The sequence below is a fragment of the Anabrus simplex genome, chromosome 3 (genome assembly GCF_040414725.1).
Source record: "Anabrus simplex isolate iqAnaSimp1 chromosome 3, ASM4041472v1, whole genome shotgun sequence".
NCBI classification, from domain to species: domain Eukaryota; kingdom Metazoa; phylum Arthropoda; class Insecta; order Orthoptera; family Tettigoniidae; genus Anabrus; species Anabrus simplex.
In genome coordinates this window covers 336474494-336496905 of record NC_090267.1, presented here as the reverse complement: position 1 = coordinate 336496905, position 22412 = coordinate 336474494, and the positions used below count along the sequence as shown (strand labels likewise).

The following is a 22412-nucleotide window of genomic DNA, read 5'->3' as shown; positions in this document are numbered from 1 at the left end:
TTTCGTGCATTCTATTGCGCTTGTTTGGACCTTGCGTCAACTGCAGGCGTACACAGTGATTGTACATGGACTGCACTACTCTCCTGCCACTGCATGTGCACTGGCCTGGGAAGGCCCCTGCATGTGACTACAAGGAACTGTTTCTTGGTGTACGAATACTTTTACGAGGTGCGTAATATCAGACTCAACCTGTACGATCAACGATCTAGACTTCTTGATGCAAGGAAATGGGGCAAGGTCGTTCATACATTACGTCTCATTCTATATTAATCCATACAGTCCCTGTGCATATTAATATGTTTATCCAGAGATGCCATGAATGTATAAATAGTCAGCATTTTCACGTGTACGAATACTTTTTCGAGTATCTGTATGCTTGAAGGTGAGTATGTTGTATAACTTAATGGTGACTTCCACCATGCTTACACTGCAATCTTATGTATATTTAGCACAAAGCTTTGCATGGTTTATGTTCAATGTGTGTGCATGTGTGTATGTGCTTGCTGAAGCATGGCTTGTCTACTTGCAGACATCACTGCTGAGCTTAGCACGCGTGATGCTTCGCTCTCTACCTCTGACAGCACGGTGGCACCTCTCCCTGTCAGTTTGCCTCTCGAGACTCAACTGAAATCTGCATCTCTTCCCCCTGGCCTAGCCTTGTCAACAGCGGCTGATGCATCAGTTAAATTGGCACGTAGTCACTCTAATGCTGCTTACCGCCAGACGGAGACATCATATCATCAACACTACAAACGAACAATATCTGCATCGGAACTGGACTCCAGTATTGCAAATGCCTTGGCTTCAGAAGTGCTCGCTAGGACTCGTGAGAGGTTCGGGACTGTTGGTGAGGAAGAAGAGGAAGAAAAAGAAAAAGAAAAAGGAGAACCAAGTACAGATGACAAGTCTTCTAAAGAGAAGGAAGACAAGAAAGAAGAGTCATTCTTTGGGAGATTGCTGCTAAGACGTAGTGGCAAAAAGAAGAAAGAGAAGTCTGATGAGTCTGATGCTGCTATTCCATGTAAAGTGGCACCATCAGAATTGCCCCCAATCATTCCAAAGCGTATCGATGACAGAGGGCGGTATGCGAATGAACCTGTCACAGAATATAGCTCTAATATGTCATCTCAAAGTCAAAGTGTTCTTCAGTGCAGTTCTAAGATTAGCTCAAGAAGTAGTGCAGCTTCACGACAGCGTATTGAGCCTATTAATCTACCCCCTAGTCCAGAGCCAGAGAGAAAGGAGCCTCCCCAAGAAGCAGTACCAATCACACCTCCAGTTCCTGCACCTAGACTTAGTATAGAGTCAGACAAACCAGTAGCATCTCGAATGAAAGTATCATACTCTGTATCTCCTCCAAAACCCACCTGGCCCGAGTCACGACCTTATTTAAGTAAAACTCCAGAACCAGTTCCTCCTAAACAAGAAGAGAAGAGACTGCCAGAATTTATAACCAAATTACATGAATTGGGAAATAGTGGAATTGAACAGAAGCCTAAGTCGAAAATCACTGGGTTGTCATCCCATCAGCATCTTACCCAAATTGGAAATGATGACGACCTTGAGGGGAGAGAGTTCAGCTCTCTGATTACAACTGCTGAAGAAACATTCCTTCCAAAAGTTTCAGTCAAGAAATCAAGAAGTTTCAAAGGAGATGTAGACTTTATGGCACTGTCTCACAGCAAACAGAACAACAAGATCCATGACCCTGAGCTCGAAGAAGAACAAGACTCAAATGTTAATGAAGATGTAGATGACAGGCTCTCCGTGTTATCAACTACGACAGCTGCTTCTCATGTACCTAATGGTGATGATGGTGAGATTGAAGTAAGTTCTGTGTTGCAGACGTCAGAGTTACACACCAGACAGTTCACAAAGAATGTTTATATAACATCTACAACTGCAGCAAGTGAAATAGTTGAAAATGTTGTTAGTGGAGAGAGTAATATTAAGCAAGCTGAACTTACTATGAAGAAATCATCATCTTTGGATAGTATAAGCAGTGCTGGTGAAACAGTACTACCTTCTTCACCATTGCTTGGAAATGTCTCAAAGAAATCCTCTTCAATTGACAGTATTAGTAGCTTGACCCAACAAGTGACAGGGCCTGTGGGGCCCTCAGGAATAAGCATCACACAGACAGTACGGTTACATGAGGAATCAAGAGCAACAACCACAGTGAAAAGTGAAAGAACTGAAAGTGTGACTGTTATTCCTACAGAGTCCTCAACAGTGGCTCAGACTATCCCTGTCTTGACACCAAGACCTCAGTTGGTGAAGAGAGAAAGTCGTCCTATTGTCACACCGGAGCCCCAGATACCAGAGTTCTTACGAGTTCAGTTAAACAGGGTAGACAGTAAACCAGCTGTGAATGTTGTATTATCTACAAGTGCTACATTTGATACAGACACTCCAAGAATGCAGTCTCGACTAAGAAGTGTTCTGGAAAGACCTAGTGATAAGCTAATGACCGAGACCGTTGAGACCTCAGAGACCGCAAAGATAGAAATTTCTGTCCCTAGTGACAGTACTCTCCCCAGCGTGACTCCAAGAGTGAAGAAGGATATCATTTTGAATGAGTCAGTACCTACAGTGGAAGGAGTAAGGGATGGCATTTCAAATGAATCTGTACTGACTGCAGGCAAAGTGAAGAAAGATGGCATTTCCAATGGCCCAGCACCCACTGTAACGAAGGTGAAAAAGGACGGTACATCTAGTGAACCAGTGTCTCAGGTAGCTAGAGTGATTAAGGAAAATATTTCAAATGAACCTTTGCCCAATGTAGCAAGAGTGAGTAAAGAGATCATTTCAAATGAATCTGTGTCCACTCCAGCAAGAGTGAAAAAAGACAGTACTTCAAGTGAACCTGTACCCATTGCTGCTGTGAGGGTGCGGAGGAAATCCAGTAGGGAAGAGCTGAATGAGTCTGAAATGAGCAATAAGACTTTAGAGCAAATTAATGATATACAGAAGGAAAAAACTGAAAGTGTGTCTTCAGTGACAGTCAAAAGTATATCTGTAGTAACTGCCCCTAGTCCTTTGAACAAGAAGTCAGTTGTATCTGTTACTACTTCTATTCCTCTCTCTCCCTCTTCCCTTAAACAGAGTCTCAAGAAACAAGACTCTTCAGAAAGTCAAACTGCGGTGTTGAAGAAACAGAGAAGCTCTGATTTTGAAAATATCAGTATAGTGGAGAAAGATCAACCTGCTCCAGAGATCTCCCAGGAAACAAGTTATCAGGAAGTTGTATTACGTAAAAAGTCCTTGCCGTGGGAGATTAGTCTGAAGAAGGATGAGGATAATGTAGTCTTAGTCGAGAGACCAAGTACTGTTCATGAATCCTTATGCTCACAAGAGTCTACTGAAGTTGCCCCACAGAGAAAAACAAAATCACGAGAATTTGGTTCTAAAAAGGAGGAAGAAATTGTTACCTCTACAGTATCAGAAAAGCACACCTCTGTTACTGAATCAGTTACATCACAAGATAGCACAGTTTCTGAAGTGGTGTTACGCAAAAAGTCGCTCTCTCGGGAAATTGGGCAACGTAAAGAAGAGGAACCTGAGCTGCTCAAAGTGTTTGCTCGTCGCTCTCTTAAACTGAAAGATAGTGAGAGTGAAGCCCTGAGTCAACAACTCACATCGGACCAGCAAGCCAGCAAGTCACGAGACAGTGACAAAGAAAATGAAGGTGGCGACTCTCCAAGAGAGGAACGCAAGAAACAGCCAAGCAAAGAACCCCTCATAGAATCTAAAATCCCAATGGAGACAACAATAAAGTCTTCTAGTATTGGTATAACACTTAACAATCCCCGTAGCAGTGCTCCAGGTGCAATTAAGTACCAACGGTGTTTTAGCTCTGGAAGTAATGGTAATAGTGAGAATTCGAGCCAAGGTAACGAGACCATCCTTGCTGTATACCAGAAGGACAACACTGGCAGTCCAGAGAAACGGCAGCGCAGCAGGACCGTGCCAGAATCTCCGCGAAGTGATTCGAATCACATCGAGAAGACTCCTCATCGCATGTGGGCCAGTCTGTACAAGGAGAACAACATCGAGTTGAGCGGCACGACGCAGGCGGACACGCAGATCCACACTACCGATAAGGAGGAGACTAGTATACCAAAATTCAAGCGAATCCAGCAGAGGAAGGAGGAGTGGGAGCTCCGGGCACAACAAGCAGCTAAGAAAACACTGCCTTAGTAGGTGAGTCCATTCATATAAATATTTATTTGATCAGTAAATTGGAGCAGACCAGATTCCTTCTGAGGGGGACACTGTACATGTGTGGTTCTCTCCCTCAGATGTATTGAGTATGTTCTCATTTTATTGTATATTTAGCTTTGTCTTCAGCATTTCTAACATTTCATAATCAGATCACTTTTACTAATTGCCATGTGTATATTAAGTGCTAATAGTTCTGATACTTTGCTATAAATTGTTCTGCTTGATAAAATGTTTTTTAAACTCATTGAACAGTGCAGTGCTTAATTTCTGTATATTATTGCTTAATAAGTAACAAATAAAACCATGTGATATAACTTTAATGAGCAGTGGAAGGAATTCTGTGTTGGTTGCTAAATAAGATTGATTGTATTTTTGCTAGCAGAGTCCAAACTCCATGTCTATACATTTTGAAGTGAAGGAAATATTTGGAAGGAAGTAACGTATGTCTTTTGAGATGCTGCTGAATTTTGTGTTATACAGGGTCTTTATTTTATAACTAAGCAGCAGCAGCACCACCACCACTCTGCCCATGTTAAGTTGCCCCATTGACACTCGTCCCCTGACTGGTAAAATGTGTGCCGTATCTGCACTCAGAATCAAATAAGTCATAGATAGTTATTTCTGGTGAAACTAAGAGACTAAATACTTACCTAGTATAAAAAGGAGATGCTTAAAGTCATGTTCTTCAGCTCTAAAACACGTCTGGCACCTCCTAAACAGGGTTGCAGACACTTTGCCAATCTCATCTTCATGATGTTCAGTATAACTTGCTGAATGTTCTGCCATTTTTATCTTGTGTCAGGGTTGTTAGCATACATATTTCCATTTTATTATCCCCCACTTGTAATAATAATAGGTATTAAAAAAGGGATCTATCAGACGACAGGGATTTAGAGGGGTTTCTTTCCAAAAGAACTCCTTTTCATTGAGCTTTTCCTATGTCAGTACTATGTTGAAATCGGAACTCCTTGACAGCTGAATGCTTCACATAGCACTACGCAATAAAAACATTACTTTCTGAGAAACACTACCAAAAAACACCAACTATTGTGTTAAGATAAACATCTTAACACTAGAGCAATGAGAGTGACACTAAACTCCAAAGTCAATGATCAATCATTGATCAATGTCACATGTTAACATTACATCACCGCGCTCAGCAGTCGGTCTGGTGCTGCAGATAACTCCGCTACCGCGCATGGTGACATCTTTCATTGTGCCCACCTTGAGCAATTTTAAATATAAATCCTGAAGAATAACAGATTATCTACCTAGTCTTTTTGAAATACTGCTACAAGCTACTTGTCAAATACTATTTACATTGGTATACTTCAATATTTCTTTTATTGCTTGTAATATTTTATACTCGACGTGAATTCCACACACATTTTATGCTGGTGCTGAATACTTTGAAAGCATCCTTGATTTATGATGTGATCAGTTCCTTCAGCACAGGTTCTAGCAGAGCAGATTAATCCACTTTGACCAGTATCTCTCCTGTCAACCTCCTCCTTTGACAAAGCAGAGTTTGGTGGTAACCCTGTAACTAATTAGTCACTATTCTACCAAACCTTGCTAAGGCAGGACAGTAGCTCGTATGAATTTCCAGGGCCCTTGTTGTGGACATTCATGGATTTGAGGCATACACTTCATTATTTTGATAACTGTAGCACTCTTCAGTAAAAATAATAATAAGCTTGTCATCAGCAGAAATAATTATCTGATTTTCCTTGTTAACATTATGCTAGGAAATACATCTTTATCTTAACATTCTCTTTTCAGTACAGTTGTAGTGTTATCAATGTTGAGCTTTATGGCAAAGTATTCATCTGCTTGTTCTTATTGATATATTAATGGCAGTGAACCTTCAGTTTTTTTATTTATTTATTTATTTATTTATTTATTTTGATTGAGTTCCTAAATGTTTTTGAAAAGAAACATATTTACTTTTAAGAGGCTTTTATAGATTTTGTTCTTTGGTGAAAAAGAAACGATCCTCATAGTATAGCCTTTTTTTTCCTACCTCCCTTCTCAAATTTCCACAATCATATCCAGTTTTTTTTTTTTTTCCTACTATTAAGATGTCACCACTAAAATATTTGACCTCTTCAAGATCCAAATTTGTCTGTTCTCTTCTCGCCTTTGTCTTTATTTTCAGCAAAATGCTAAATGAAGTGAACAAATTGTAATAATTTTCATGCCTATTTTCTTTCTTTTTTTCCATTTTTAGCTTTATATATATATTGTTTCTTGAATGGAAATGATGTTAATCTGTACTAAAAATAAATTTCAGAGTAGAGTGGTTCCTTAATTGGTGTGAAATCTACAGACAGTATAGACAAGAATTGTTAGGTTGACTGCTTATCTCACTACAATACCACTGCTCGGACACAGACAGAACCTAAATGTGACTGGTTTTCAATGTATCTTTCTACTGGCCATTAGTGATCAGAAGTCTTTTGATGAAAGTATTTCTTTGACTTTCCATTTTGTACATAAACCTCATATACTCCAGTCACAATATTTTTAATAGATCAACTTACAAAAGAATCTTCTTCTTTGCTTTAGCCGACTATGGACCACGTTATTTCAAATTCACCTTCATCTGTTTCTGGGCTGTAATCCTCGTCCAGTACTCCTTCATCCTTTCACTCTGCAATCTCCTCCTTCTGTCCATGGCGCTTGGGTACGGGATTAAACTTTTTCTTGAAACCTCATCATGGCCTTGTAAGCATCCCTGTTGCTGATTTCCGTTAATTGTATTCCCATTTCTTCCATGTCCTCCTTCACCTCATGATAACAGTGCACTGTAGTTTTCCTGATCTCAAAATATCTTATTATCTGATTGGTCACACTTTCTGGGATCATTCTGTAGATATGTTCAAAGAATATGGCTCTCCTCTTCCGGATGATATTTGAGATCTTGTCCATCTTGGGATATAATTCTTGGCTTCCTTTATTTCTGTATGATCCATTCTTTGTTCTTTGGGGTCTATCTATTTAACAACAACATATAAAAAATACTTTTGTTAGAAAATAAAATCTTCCAGAGCGAATAGAGGAAAAATATTCTGTACTGTAAAGCTGTATGTACTTCTTACAGGCATTTCATCTACAATGGCAAGCTTCTTCAGTATCCTTGGTCAAAATACTATTCCTGTCATCAAGAACTGCACCCAGGCTATGACAGCTAGATTTTGTTGTTCTTTCTTCTCATCTCCATACAGGCCATTAAGACCCTGGGAGGGGTAGAAGTTAAAGGCTTCCACTATCCATAACCTGGGCACTTGGTGGTGTAGAGTGGTTAGCTGTACACCTGGCCACCTTTGTCCCCGGGAATTAACCTAGTACTTATTTTTGGTGTAGGATGAGTGAACCTCAGGACCATGTGCACCTCCAGAAGGGAAAATCTTGTTTCTTAAATTATTTGACTTTCTGACAGGGAATCAAACCCACGTCCTTCCGGGTGAGCCGAGTGCACCTTTACCACCTCAGCCAGGCAGCCCCTGTTGTTCTTTCTTACCTTCAGAATATCACCTGTATCCAAATGCTACACTGACTGATGAAAAAATCACGCACTGAGAAGGAACTGTGGGAAATGATATGGATGATTGTAACATTGTTGAACATAAATGATCACAGTATTAAAGAAAAATAATATTTTTTTGCAGAGCACCAACCACCTGCATTGAGGCTCTAGTCTCCTATTGGTTCACCTCTAGCTTGGACACAGGCTATAATATGGGCAGGCATGCAGGCATACAGGTTTTGTATGGTATCCTAATGCATATTTGTCCATATTTTCTGCAACTGGTTCTTTAGATCTTGTAAACTCCTAGGCTGCTGAATGTGATGTCCCAGGTGGTCCAAGACATGTTCGATTGGTAAAAGATCTGGGAATCAGGCAGGCCAGGACACTGTGACAACATTACGCAGGCTGTCCTGTGAAACCCTTGCTGTGTGTGACCAAACATTATCTTGCTGGAATAGACCGCTTGGAAGCATGGTAACACATGTGACGAAGGATGTTCTGCACGTATTGCTGTGCTGTTATTGACCCTCATACCATTACTAGGGGTGACCATCTGTTGTTTGTGATGCTTCTCCCCCAGACTATCATGCCAGCAGTAGCGGTGATGTATTGCACCACACCTAACACAGAATCGAGGCATGCACCACAAGGTCTCCAGAGGGAAACACTGCTATCATCAGAACACAAAGAGAACCTGGAATTTATTCTTAAAGACAGTCTGGTTCCAGTCTGTAGCAGTTCAGGTTTCTCATTCCTGACACCACTGCAGACAGAGGCAATGGTTGTACAGTAAAGTGTCTATGGTAGGACATATAATGGGTCCTGTGAAACAAAATTCCCTTCAGCCAGACACCTAGAAATGGTTTGGCTGATGCAGGGTCCGGTAACAATGGTGCTACCTTCCCAAGGATAGTGGGAAACGAAACAGTTGGATCTGCACATGCTTCTCAAAGGATCCAACGATCGTTTCTTCTGGTGGCCGATCGAGGGCGTCCTGAGCCCATTCGCTGTGTGTGCATGCCCTTATGCATCTGCTGTTCCCAATACATCCTAACAGTTTGGGTAAATTCTCTTTGATTGCATTGTAGACCCATGTTGAATGATTGACGAGGTTTATACAGCTGGAAGCAACAGTCCACTATGTTCAAGTAGCCTATGTGAGCCCTTTTATAGACATGGATGAGAGCGGGTTCACAACCTCTGGTGGCAAACCATTCAACTAATCGTGTTACTATGTTTATCATTTGACTATCTGCCTGAGATATTTGCAGCAAATAAACAATTCCTTATTGGTGCATGATTTTTGTTTGTTTGTGAGTGTGTATATAGGCACACAAAAATTTGTAGAGAAAATGTTAAGAAAAATTTAGAAATAATGTATAAGAACTAAGATGAAAATTTCAAGCTTCAGTTAGTTTTTGTACTTAAACAATAATACAGAGTCCGCCAGAAAAATGTATACACTCTTTGTTAGACGATATCGGGATATGGACATTGTCAACTGTTATCATTGTTTTTAAATGTTGTAGTATGGTCTTTCACTCAACAGATGTCGGCACTTGCAACACGATAGTGGGAAAACAAAATGGCTGGAGCACGTTTGACGTTCGAGCAGTGAAGTGGTTTATCAGGTTTGATAATGCCATTGAAGTGCAACGTAAGTGGAGGAGGAAGTTTGAAACAGAACCCCCAACACGCCTAAAACGCATTACTCGGAAGTTTGAGGCGCATGGAATGATTTGTGATATTCACAAAGGAAGAACGGGAAGAACGTGCACAGCTACCAGTCCTGCTTCATCGGCTCACGTGTTGGAAAGTCTGCTACGCAATGTGGGGATTAGCAGTACAGCAGTACAAGTGCACGACGAATTTTGAAAACAGCTAAGCGGAAAGTTTACATCCCACGATTACTGCATGCGCTTAATGAGGACGGTCCTGATCGTCGAATGCAATTTTGCGAATGGTATCAGCAAATGGTAAGCCAAGATGAACAATTTCTGACGAAGTTAGTGTAGTCTGATGAAGCCCAGTTTAAACTGAATGGATCAGTGAATCGACATAACTGTGTCTACTGGGCTCCGGAAAATCCGCATATTCATGTGGACAGGGTGGTCAATCTACCAGGGGTTAATGTCTGGTGTGGACTGTCATCGAGGACTTTACTAGGACTCTTTTTCTTTGATGGTACTGTCACTGGACCAGTGTACTTGGAATGTAACACACATTAATTTTACCAGCTGTACGTGCGCTTTATGGAGGCGATGATGAAGTCTTCTACCAACAGGATGGGGTGCCACCATACTACCATGTAGCAGTACCAGCTTCCTGGATGACATTCTGCCGGGACATTGGATTGGACGACGAGAGCCCATTGAGTCTTCCCCACAGTCGCCAGATCTTACCCCTATGGACTTTTACTGGTGGGGAACTGTGAAAAATCAAACCTATCAACGTAAGCCATGTACGCTGGAGGCCCTTCGCCAGGAGATTACAGCGGCATGTGCAGAGATCCCCATTCAAACATAGACGGACTGAGTGCTGTGTTTGTTGAGCGAGTGTCATTGCCGATCATAAACGACAAGACATTTTTAATATAGTTGAAACAAGTCTTTATTTCAAGTGCTTGTCAAATAAAAGATTTACAGTATATTCAAAAGAGGATGAGATAGTGGAAATAAAAAATATATATATAAAGAAAGGGTGACTATATTAGTGGGGTAATAGAGAGGGTTCTGATAACTTTCCTTAATTAACGATAGAAAAAGCATCAAAATCACGGTACTTCAAAAATAGTGGAATGTACAAAGCCAACAGAGAAATTCTGCTGTTCTCTGACAACTGTATAGCACATAGTAAGTGTACTTCCCGCTAAAGCGCAACAAAATAGGCTTCTTTCCATTGAATATGACAACAACAGCACAGGCTATAGACCAAGGAGTCAGACAGAACCATTTCTACCACTATCAACTATCAAGCCGAATTTAAAAATGCTCATACAAAATTGGCTGGAAAATGTATTTCCTAGATGCTGCTCACATACTGAGTAAGAAAAAGATCACTCTGTAGACAATTACAAAATGCATTCATAAGGATGATTTCAAACTTGAGCCTACACAGGAAAATGAACTGAAAATTGGTGAAGAATCTGAATAATTTGCCATTCCAAAGGGTATGAAGAGTACAGCAAATACCTAACAACTGACAATAATGCTGTCATGTGCAGAATGCTGAGAGATGAGAAAAAAGGAAAAAGAGAAAAGAAAGTATTCAAGAAGCTTCTGATGAAGAAAATAACACAGATCTACTGGTAGAAGAACTGATATCATCACCTTCCAAGCCTATAAATGCTATAAAATCTGATATTTATTGAATCCCAACCAGAAGTAAAAGATGTAATCAGTAAACCTGGAAGATTTTATTAACCGTCATATTCATTATCGTTGAACAACTCCAGCTGCTGGATGCGGTGTATAAGCCCCCTCCATCTCCGTCTGTTGAACCACTCTTCTTTCACAACCTTCTCCCAGTCTTGTCTTCTCTCCTATGCTCCTTCACTAAATTAGTCCATTTTCTCTAGGTCTGCCCTTCTCGAGTCCAGTTGGCATTCATCCTCTTTTAAATGGCCAAACTACTTAAAACTTTGTAAATAGGCAGAAAACAATCCAAAACAATTTATTTTACCCAGTAGTAGTTGTTATACAGGGTCCGCCAGAAAAATGTATACACTCGACGTAAGCCATGTACGCTGGAGGCCCTTCTGTATTCACTTCTGCTTTACTTTTATTTTATTTTATTTTATTTTGTGTTTTTTAAGTATTGGAAAGGAAGATAGGAACATGAAAAGAAACTTGTAGCCTATTTTTAGTTTTTAACTAGGGTCCATCAACATTGCTTTATAAGCTTATTGTACTATTTATAGTAACTTAAAAGCTTTTCAGTCTGTCGAAAACACTAATTAAAACACACATTGACGGGTCGGTGTTGGCGGCCGATACTTGTATCTGAGTTTTTGTTTCTTGCCTGCAGTTCCATAATCCTTAGTCTACACGATGAAGGTGGCGGTGATGGCTTATCAGACCAATTCTTGCATAAGTCATGCGGCCACACATGTTGCATCCGATGGAAGGTGGGGTGCGTGGCATTGTTTGACATAGCTTCTTTCTCTGGCAAGTTTCCTCTTCCTGTCTTCGACGTTTCCTGCTCAAACTGTGCAACTGCAGCTGAGATGGTAGCATGCCAGCAAGGGTAATCCAATACGAGATTATGCCAAGTATTTAGATTTATCATCTACTCTTCTCATGGTCTGCTTAAGTTTGTCCTTATATCGTTTCAGAGGAGCACCACAAGTCCTCTTGCCAGTGCTGAGTTCACCATACAGGATTTGCTGAGGGAGTCTGTTGTCACTCATACGATGGATATGGCCTGCCCATCTAAGCCGATGACCAACGATGGTGGCTTCAATACTGTTTAGCTTTGCTTTCTCGAGAACTGCTATATTAGTTATATAGTCATCTCATCTGATGTTCATGATGGATCTAAGTTTTTGTTGATGAAAGCGTTCCAGTTTCTCAATGTGCCGGCGATGTAGGGTCCAGGTTTCACACCCCTAGAGTAACACAGAAATAACAACAGAATTTTGTGCGGATACTTAGATCTTTGTTCTGAAATATATGATGGGAGAGATGTCCAAAGGCCACATGGGCAGCCTGTTTTCTGTTTTCCACGTCCTTCTCAGAGGTACAGTGCATTGAAAGAATACTCCCAAGGTACGAGATGTGCTCCACCCTTTCCAGAGCTGTGCCAGATATGGTGATATAAAAATCGGTGGGGGGTTCCAGGAGCAGGCTGAGTAAGCGCTGTGGTCTTCTGAATGTTGACAGTCAGGCCAAAATGTTCATAAGGTCTGTTGAAGCAGATGACAGATTGTTGAAGCTCTTCTGGTGTGTGGGCTGGAGAAGCATCGTCATCTGCATATTGCAATTCTGTGACCCGGCTGGAATAGGTTAATCTTTTGGAGCGAAGTCTGGCCTGGTTGAAAAGCCCCCAGTCATATCAATATTTAATTTCCACACCTGTGTTGCTTGCAGGCATTGTCTCATAAAGCATAGCTGCCAAGGTACAAGGCAAAAAGTGTAGGTGCAAGTACACATCCTTCCTTGAGTCTCCATTTGTGATTGGAAATTCTTCTGAGATATCATTCTGATACAGTACCTGACCAACCATACCATCATGGAGACCTTGGATCAAACCAACAGAATGTTCAGGGTATCCAAAGCGCCTTAAAACCATCCACATAGCGTTTTGAGGAACCGTATCATGGCCATTTCAAGGTCATAGAACACTAAGAACAGAGGTGTCATTTTTGTTCTCTGCACTTCTCCTGGAGTCGTCTTCCGCAGAAGATCATGTCAATTGTATCACAAGAGGCAGGAAACCCACACAGAGATTCAGGTAGTAACCTCTCAGAAATAACGTGAAGTCAATTCAGTAAGATTCTAGCAAATATTTTTCCAGCTATGGGAAGCTGGGATATACCATGGTAGTTTCCACAGATACTGTGATCACCTTTCTTGAAGATTGTAACTGTTCTGGAGTTTTTCATGGCAGCAGGAACATATTTGGTTTCCCAGATTAGAAGAATCAGGTAGAAAAGCCTGATTTTTAGAGGTGAGCCTCCACTTTCAATGAGTTCAAGAGGAATGTTGTCTGATCCTGGAGCCTTCCCTGTTTTCATTCTGCTGAGAGCTTTGATAAACTCTTGGAAGGTTGGAGGAGTGTCCATCCAGGGTTGGGTAGTATGTTGAAGAACATGTTGAAGAAAATCTTCAGCAGCAGCAGAACTACGGTTCAAGAGTGAGCTGTAGTGCTCTATACATCATTTCAACATGTCCTGGCTGTCTGTAAGAATGGTGGTATTATCAACAGCTTTCAGAGTTCCTGATGATGATCAGACAGGACCATACAGCTCTTTCAGTCCTGCATAAAAGTTGCGTAAGTCCCTGATAGCTGAGAATTTGTGAAGTTCCTTGGCTTTTTGCTGACACCAGTGGTTCTTTATTTCCCTGATTACAGACAGACACTTCTGTCTTAGTTCTTGAAAATGCATTTTCTTCTCTCTGGAGGATGGATCTTGAGAAACGGATAGATAGGCATCCCGTTTAGCCTTGATGAGGTTCAAGATTTCTTCATTGTTATTGTCAAACCAGTTTTGTCTCTTGCTTTCCTCATAGCCAATGACTTTCTGTGGTGACTCTGTAATGATATTTTAAAGTGTGGTCCATTCACATTCTACATCCTTTGTGTTGATTAGATTGTGAGTTATTTGTTCTAGAACAGAGTTTTGGTATTCTGTGGCAACACTATCAAGTTGAAGCTTAGAGGTGTTGAACTTCTGTCTTGTTGGATTCATGAAGTGGGTTCGTGGCTTTTTATGGATGGTAATCCTGAATTGACCAATAAGAAGTTTATGATCTGTCCAGCAGTCATCAATATTCCTGGCTGTTTTTGTGATTAGGACATCATTCTTGTCGCACTGTTGGGTGATGCCAATGTTTAGAGTGTGGGTCTTGAAGCGATTTGCCAGTTGGAATTGGGTATTGGTGATAAAGAGCTCATGCTCAGCACACAGGCCAAGAAATAATAGACCATTAGCATTGCAGTTCCCAATTCCATGTTTACCCCTGACTTTTCTCCATAAGAGGTTGTCCCTCCCCACTCTGGCGTTGAAATGTCCTAGTAGTGCAAGCTTGTCTGTAGCAGGCAGCTTGGTGAGGACTGTGTTCAGTTGGTGATGGAAGCGGTTCTTAGAATCCTCATCATCCTTAAGAGGTGGGGGCATACGAGGAGATGGGAGTAATGAATCGGCCTCCTGCAAGAGGTATGCAGAGAGTCGTGAGTCTTTCATTTTCTGCGATGGGAGCGAGTCAATGATCATTCACCAATTTGGCCTTTACTGCAAAATCCCACTATGGATGTGACATTCAATTTCCTCCTTTCCTTTCTGAAAGGTAGTGTAGCCTGATGAAGCCTTGATGATTTTTCATTCTCCCACGAATCTGGTTTCACTCAGGACGATGACATCAACGTCATGGCTGATGAGAGATGTTCTTCTTTCTGGTCTGCTATCGTTATCTAATAATGTTTTGACATTTCATGCACCAATAGCGATGAACGTAGATTTCTTTCTTTCATGATTTCCTATCCCTTCGTCGCCGTAAGATCTATCTGTGTCGGTGCGACATAAAAAAAAAAACAACACACTTTTATTCAATCAAATCATTATCATGCTTTTACTCCGTAATACACAAAAGGATATTTTAAAAAGACCAAGCAGCACTTCCCCTTCCATCTCCACTGAACAGAGTTATTGCTGACAACACTCCCCTACTTAACCAACCAAACCAACCTCAACGATCACACACATTTATAAAATTACCCCATCTTCACTCTACTTTATTAATTTTCGTACAACATTCACACTTTTTGCATTAGTGCTCAATGAATCTTACAGGCCACAAACCTACTACGCTGGCATAGCAGGGGGAGAGGTGATACTCCCACATGGCACGTCTCAGGTGGCAGATAGGGTTGTCCTAACCGGCTTGCCAGTGGACTTGAGGGAAATAAAATACCTCTCGCAGACCAAACGCACAACCCCATGTGGGTGGGGGACACAGACGAAGAATACACCCACGGTATCCCCTTCCTGTCGTAAGAAAAAGGGGCAACCAAGGGATGATTGTATTGGAAACATGAAACTACTTGTGACTAGTACCACCATGAGGCAACACCATGGATCACTTTTACTTGCGCGTAGTACCACTATGTTAGGTACCAAATAGGTTTGTGATTAGTAGCAATAGAGTATGTTGCCCCATTCTACAGTACCTGTGATTCGTACCCCTATGTGAGGAACACCCTGGGATAGTGCGGGTCCCTGTGGTTATTCCTTTTATGTGAGTAATGCCATAGGTTTGCGTTCCCTGTAAATAGTGCCACAGTGTGCGAAACACCATAGGTCTGTGTTACATGTGCGAATTTCATTACCTGTGAGTAGTACCATAATGTGTGGAACACCGCAAGTTTACACTACTTTTGATTAGCACCGCAACATGGCAAATAGCATGGTTTTATTTTCCCAGCGATAAGTACCATTATGAGGGGCCGATGACCTGGATTTTGGACCCGTTTCAAATACAAGCATCATCGTTTCAGTATTGTGCTTTAGACACAGTCCCTTGATCAGTAATACTATTGTTTAAAGCTAGTTTCCGGTAATGTGGGGCATTGCGGGTCGGATCCACTGATTGTTTTAACTTCACATTCATCGATTCATTCTTCGTCCTCATGTTTCCGAATCTGGTCAATGGAGGATTCTGGATTTTTAAATTGTCATAACATTTCGTCTCATTTCGTACCATTAGGGGCTGATGACCCAGATGTTAGGCCCCTTTAAACAACAAACATCATCATAGAGTCCTACAGGAGGCTACTATGACTGTAAATGTTTGGAATGTTTTTAAAAAAATTTTATTTGCTTTACGCTGCACCGACACAGATATGTCTTATGGTGACGATGGGATAGGAAAGGGCTAGGAGTGGGAAGGAAGTGGTCGTGGCCTTAGTTCCTGTTGTGAAGATGAGAAACCACGGAAAACCATCTTTAGGGCTGCCGACAGTGGGGTTCGAACCCACTATCTCCCAGATGCAAGCTCACAGCTGCACGACCCTAACCGCACGGCCAACTCGCCCAGTCATTTGGAATGTGGGTTAGGATATCCTTATCCATTCGAGAGACTAAAAAGCTTTAAAGTTACATTAAGTGAGTGGACACTAAAAAGTATGGCTTTCCTTCTTAACAAATTAGTGTCGAAAATTGCCCAGAACAAATGGAGAAAAGCAGGTTTATCTGTTCTGGGTGATTTCCGACAAAAGAGTAGCGTTACGAAAATGTTGCAAAGTTTGGGCTGGGAAGACTCTGAGAAAGGTTACAAGCCATTCGATCAAGTGGTATGTTACAAGTAACTATTCTCATTTTGGTTCCGTATTGAAGTTGACGTATGTCTCAAGTATTATTACAATATTATAAGTCCACCTGTTCAATTTCTTCCGAAAATGAAAAATTCTTGGGGCGCATACTATGATTTCACGTGGAAGCCATGATGCACAGCAGAGAAGATAAATGTATTATTTATTTCTCCACCATCTATAAATAAACAAAACCTCAACTAAGTAGCTGAAAATGTAGTCAACAGATTGCAGCAGCATACAAGCATGTTTCAGATAAATCAAGTTCATTCGACTGCAGCACTGGTATTGCAAAGTTCAAATTGAGTTAACTCGATTGCAGCACTGGCAGACTAGTTAATGCAGATTAAATATTTTGAATTGCAGCAAGATATTGATAATAATCCTACCATCGACAGCCCTAAAGATGGTTGTCCGTGGTTTCCCATTTTCACACCAAGCAAATGCCGGGGCTGTACCTTGATATTGTATTGTATTGAACAGGTGGACTTATAATATTGTAATAATACTTGAGACACAAGTGGTATGTTCCAAGCTGTCAGTGGAGAGATAGCATTTAATGACATTAGTAGACAAATAAGTTTGAGTGGTGTTTTTAAAGCAGGAAAGATCACAATATGAAGATAAAGTTGAAATTCAAGAGGGCACTTTAGGGCAATATTTGTTTGTAGGAAGGAGAGTTACAGATTGGAATAATTTACCAAAGGAGATGTTCAATAAATTTCCAAATTCTTTGCAGTTATTTAAGAAAAGACTAGGTAAACAACAAATATGGAATCTGCCACCTGGGCGACTGCCCTAAATACAGATCAGTGATTAATTATTTGTTTATTTATTTATTTATTTATTTATTTATTTATTTATTTGTTAATTAATTTGTTTGTTTGTTTGTTTGTTTGTTTGTTTGTTTGTTTGTTTATTTATTTAAGCGCATAATGTCTTGATAATAATACTTTCGTTGTTTTCATTCCAGATTCCACCTCAAGTAAAACAAAGAAAAACCTGTTGCTGCAGTGCTGGAGATGGTAGTACTTGTACACCAGTATTAAAGACTGAATTATTATGCTGGTCTGATGAGATAAAATGTTGACTATTTGAGAAACTAAGAGTGCCTCTTTATCCAATATAAGAACATTTAATAAAACACAAAGCTTGTGGTTTGTGTTGTTTTTGATGTCTTTCACTTTTTAAATTTTGTGCTACAAAGTATTAAAAAGTAAAGAGAGGATTTGTCTAAGATAACTAATGTATATTCATAATACATTAGCTTACCATGCTGTGAGTAAAGGAAGGTTGATTGTATCTCTGTAACTGTGAAGTTCTGAAATTATAAAGGCTTTTATGTTTTCTATAGCAGACAGGAGTGTGTTTTTATGTGCACATTAATCAGAACTATTGTCAGTTCAGAACTGATTTTAGATTAAAGACCAGATGATTTGCAAAATTCTGCATTATTTTTTAGTGTAGATATTACCTGTACGACTTTAAAATACTTTTTTTACTCTGAATTGGCACTGATATTTTTGAACATGCTATTCTGTGGACTTTATTATTACATTGTGTCACAATCATAACAAGTGTAAGAATTCTTAAACTGAACAACACTCACCTGCTGTCAGAACCAAACTTTTCTGTTGCTCTTCTTTACCATCATATGTATGTGTGTGAAGACCTGATTACCAGCTGCCAGGATTTCTCTTGCAACTGCCTGACCAATTCCTTTCACGAAAAGTTCAAAATACTGTAGTTCTGGGGATTCTGGAGTGAAATTACCATATGACACACAGTACCTGGGTTCAACTGCTGGAAGTCATGTACCGTTGGTACCCACTTACCATTAGATCACGCGACAAGCACATATAATTCACAACCGCTTCCTTCCCTACTGTATGGAACTACATCACCAGTATTACTTTCTAAAATTCCCCCAACATCCCCTATATCACTTTCACCACTATCATAATTAGCGTCCAAACTATTCTCTTCCGAAAATGAAAAATTCTTGGGGCGCATACTATGATTTCACGTGGAAGCCATGATGCACAGCAGAGAAGATAAATGTATTATTTATTTCTCCACCATCTATAAATAAACAAAACCTCAACTAAGTAGCTGAAAATGTAGTCAACAGATTGCAGCAGCATACAAGCATGTTTCAGATAAATCAAGTTCATTCGACTGCAGCACTGGTATTGCAAAGTTCAAATTGAGTTAACTCGATTGCAGCACTGGCAGACTAGTCAATGCAGATTAAATATTTTGAATTGCAGCAGAAAAATGGTTAAGATTTGTTGCTGAAGGGCTGAATTGGCTTGCTAGCTAACTGTTCCATTTTTATTTCCTAATCCCCACAAATGAATACCTCTTTTCTGTACTACCGCATTGATTTGCTCTCATTTGACATTCATACTATCTTACTATTTCATTACCAATATCTTCAGAGTCCCTTTCCTTAGTAAACGAGATATTGATAATAATCCTACCATCGACAGCCCTAAAGATGGTTGTCCATGGTTTCCCATTTTCACACCAAGCAAATGCCGGGGCTGTACCTTAATTGCTGAAAAACTTCAATGTGAGAGGTGCAATGTTAAAACCTCTAGCAAAAATAAAATAAATGATGATAATTACAGTCGGACTACAGAAAACAAGATGCCATGAATACTTCCCAGTCTTTTTGTTAGTCTGTGAGGTAAACTTTCCCATCTTAGATCATTTCATCAACACTACTAGTTGCCCATCTTAAACTTGTCTGCCTTCCTTCAGACTCCTTATAGTTCAAAGAAAATTCATCTGTTTTATTTCAGTTCAAATGTTAAACTTTTTGCTTAAATCAAGGTAAGTTTTAAGAACTGATATGAAAGTATTGATTGAAAATTATTTCTACAGTTTTTTTTTTTTAATTTGCTTTACGTCGCACCGACACAAATAGGTCTTGTGGCGACGATGGGATAGGAAAGGCCTAGGAATTGGAAGGAAGCAGCCGTGGCCTTAATTAAGGTACAGCCCCGGCATTTGCCTGGTGTCAAAATGGGAAACCACGGAAAACCATCATCAGGGCTGCCGACAGTGGGGCTCGAATCCACTATCTCCCGATTACTGGATACTGGCCGCAATTAAGCGACTGCAGCTATCGAGCTCGGTTTTCTACAGTTCAGTCCAGTGCAAGAGGATATATTATGTATGTACCGGGCGGTACACCTCTACTCTGTTTATTTAAAAGTTGCGCCAGTTGAAACTCCTCTTCTGGAGGAAGGTTGAACTTTATCTGTTCTATTAATTCTCTACTTTCTCAGAAGATGTCACCACGTGGAAAATTTTGAGTTTTTGAACTGTGTCACTTTTGATGTGTTTTTGTTTCGCTTGAAGTAAGAAGTGTGAACTTTCTCTTCTAGAGGACACTACTGAAGAATTACAATAGTGCAACCTAGTGCGAAATCAAAGAACTATTTTGTTGGAGAAATTTTTATTTCAAAAGTTTGTTCTTTGTTAAATTTCTTTCTGTCATGGTTTAAGTTGGCTGTATACCCCTCTTTTTCCCCTTATTTTGGATCTAGCCAATCCCGAATTTCTTTAATTAATTTTTCCACCAATAATGTGTTTCTTTTTCCTCCTTGTAGGGGTTTCTGTTCCCGAACCAATAAAAACTTTGAGGGAGGGTGTTTTATTTCCCCTAACGCCTAGAATCTTCCGCGAGAGGTTATAAACTGCTGATTTTGGGGTCTCCGGGCCACTTCTGTTCCATCTTTCAGTGTATTAAGTACATAGCAGGAGGCGGGAAGCGCCTCTTTCCTCGGCAGCGATCTACTACCAGGTAATGGCCTCTTAATAACATCTTTTCTAGCTAGAGTTGGCAGTTTAACTCTCGCGGCGGGTTCTAGGTCTTCCACCATGTAACTTTCCTTTCAAATGTAAAAGCTACTGGTATCTATTCTATCTTTCAAACTACATATCGGGATAGAGAGTGCTTAACCCTCTCGAGCTCCCACTCACATTGTTTTGAGGTGAACTTATTTTTCGCAACCTATTCTTCAGTAATGTAATGTAAGTTTGTGTTTTCTTAAGTCACCTCAGTAGTATGGGATTAGCCCTTGCATCAGCGGCCTAAGAGCCAACGTAGGTCTTAGAAACAAAGTGTATTAAGGAGTGCAAGTTCGCCTCCTCTCAAATTGTGATTTTAGAGGTCATGTAATCAACCTTCTTTTCATGTAATAGACCTCTGTAGGTTGGGTATTTTACCCCTGTGAATACGTCCTTAGAGGACACCTTGAAGGTAGAGTTTGGTGTGGCCTTTGAGAAGCTTAAATTTTAAGAGCGGATCGCTCTTTTGAAAATGAAGGGTCATATGCCTCGCGGAGGCTTTTTAGTGTAATTTGGAGCAAGGGCTCCGAGGTATGAATGGGGTTTTCTGCCCCTCTGTTGAAACTAGTGTCTTTGAGGTAAAACTGGGCTGATTGCCCAAGCATTGTGTTTTCGGGGCTCGAAGCCCAAATCCTGTAAATATTGTGACTCCCCGTTGATTTGCTACATTGTACCTGCCATGCTTGTTATATCTTTGTTTTGAAAAGAAAATATAACCTTGTTAAATTTTGAAATTAATTTCTCTGTAGTAGTTTGAGATCCATTCACCACCCAGCACCTTCTTTCACGCCTACCTACCACAAAAACACGGTAACAAGTGGTAGCAGAGCGTGGTTGAATGGGTCTCAATTTAGCCCCTTTTGACGGCTAAACATTGCTTTGATTCGAACTCTAACAATTGTCTCAGTTGCTGGAATTTTTTTTTTGAGTTTTTCAAAATTGTTCTGTCATCATGCCCGGCCCTCGCGATGTTCTCCTCCTTAACTATTTGCGCAAAGAGGAGTTGATATACGAGTTAACTATCAGAAATGTGCAATCTGGAGGCACGGTTGCAATCGACACCAACAAGCTCAGAGAGTCCCTTGATTTGCCCATTTCCATCCCCAATTTGGGAGAGAAAGAAATTGATGAGTCTCTTTCCACGATCGTCGAGAATATTACTGGGCTAGCATCTGTAGTCAGCTTTTTTGATGAAAACGATCCGTCTCCTAATCAAATTAAGCGTGTGCAAGGCAGGCTATATCACTTTTCAAATAGAGTTAATGATCTGTTGTCTCTGAAGGTGAATGACGTTCAGAGGAAGCAAGCTAATACGCTCCTTGAAACTATTTCTGAATTGTCTAATAAGGTCACTCAATTGCTAACCGGCGAAGCTCCTCCCAAAACTGATCAACCCGCCACAGTGAACGTAGGTAGTGATGAAGAGCCTCCTCAGGGAGAAGTCAATAGGATAAGCGTTGCTGCTCAAACTATCTCTGCCCCATCGAACAACGAATCTGAACGCCGTGCGTCATTGAGTAACATCCGCTCTGAATTAACTTCTTTGCCATTGAAACCTTTAACGACTATGTCACCTGGGTTTAGCAGCTTGCCTCATCCATTGGCAATGTTGCTCAGAGGTATATCCAAGTTTTCCGTTAATACCACCAGTGACGTAATTTCATTTTTAAGATTTCTAGTGGAATTTCAGGATCATGCTCTTGTTTTTTCTCTTTCGCCATGTCAAATTTTGCAAATTATCTATCCGTATGCTATTGGTATTCTCTCT

The 22412-nt window shown here is 40.5% G+C and overlaps 1 protein-coding gene across 5 annotated transcripts in view; it reads left to right on the top strand.

Annotated features, from left to right (window-relative positions):
- Positions 1-19961, top strand: part of LOC136866342 (platelet binding protein GspB) — a 549318-nt gene extending 529357 nt beyond the window's left edge. For all 5 annotated transcript variants that reach the window (XM_067143204.2, XM_067143206.2, XM_067143205.2 and 2 more), the window contains 2 exons: positions 530-4203; positions 17757-19961. In XM_067143204.2, coding sequence (XP_066999305.2) covers positions 530-4200 — 3671 coding nt within the window. In that variant the 3' untranslated portion in view covers positions 4201-4203; positions 17757-19961. The remainder of the gene's footprint in view (positions 1-529; positions 4204-17756) is intronic.
- The last annotated feature ends 2451 nt before the right edge of the window (positions 19962-22412 follow it).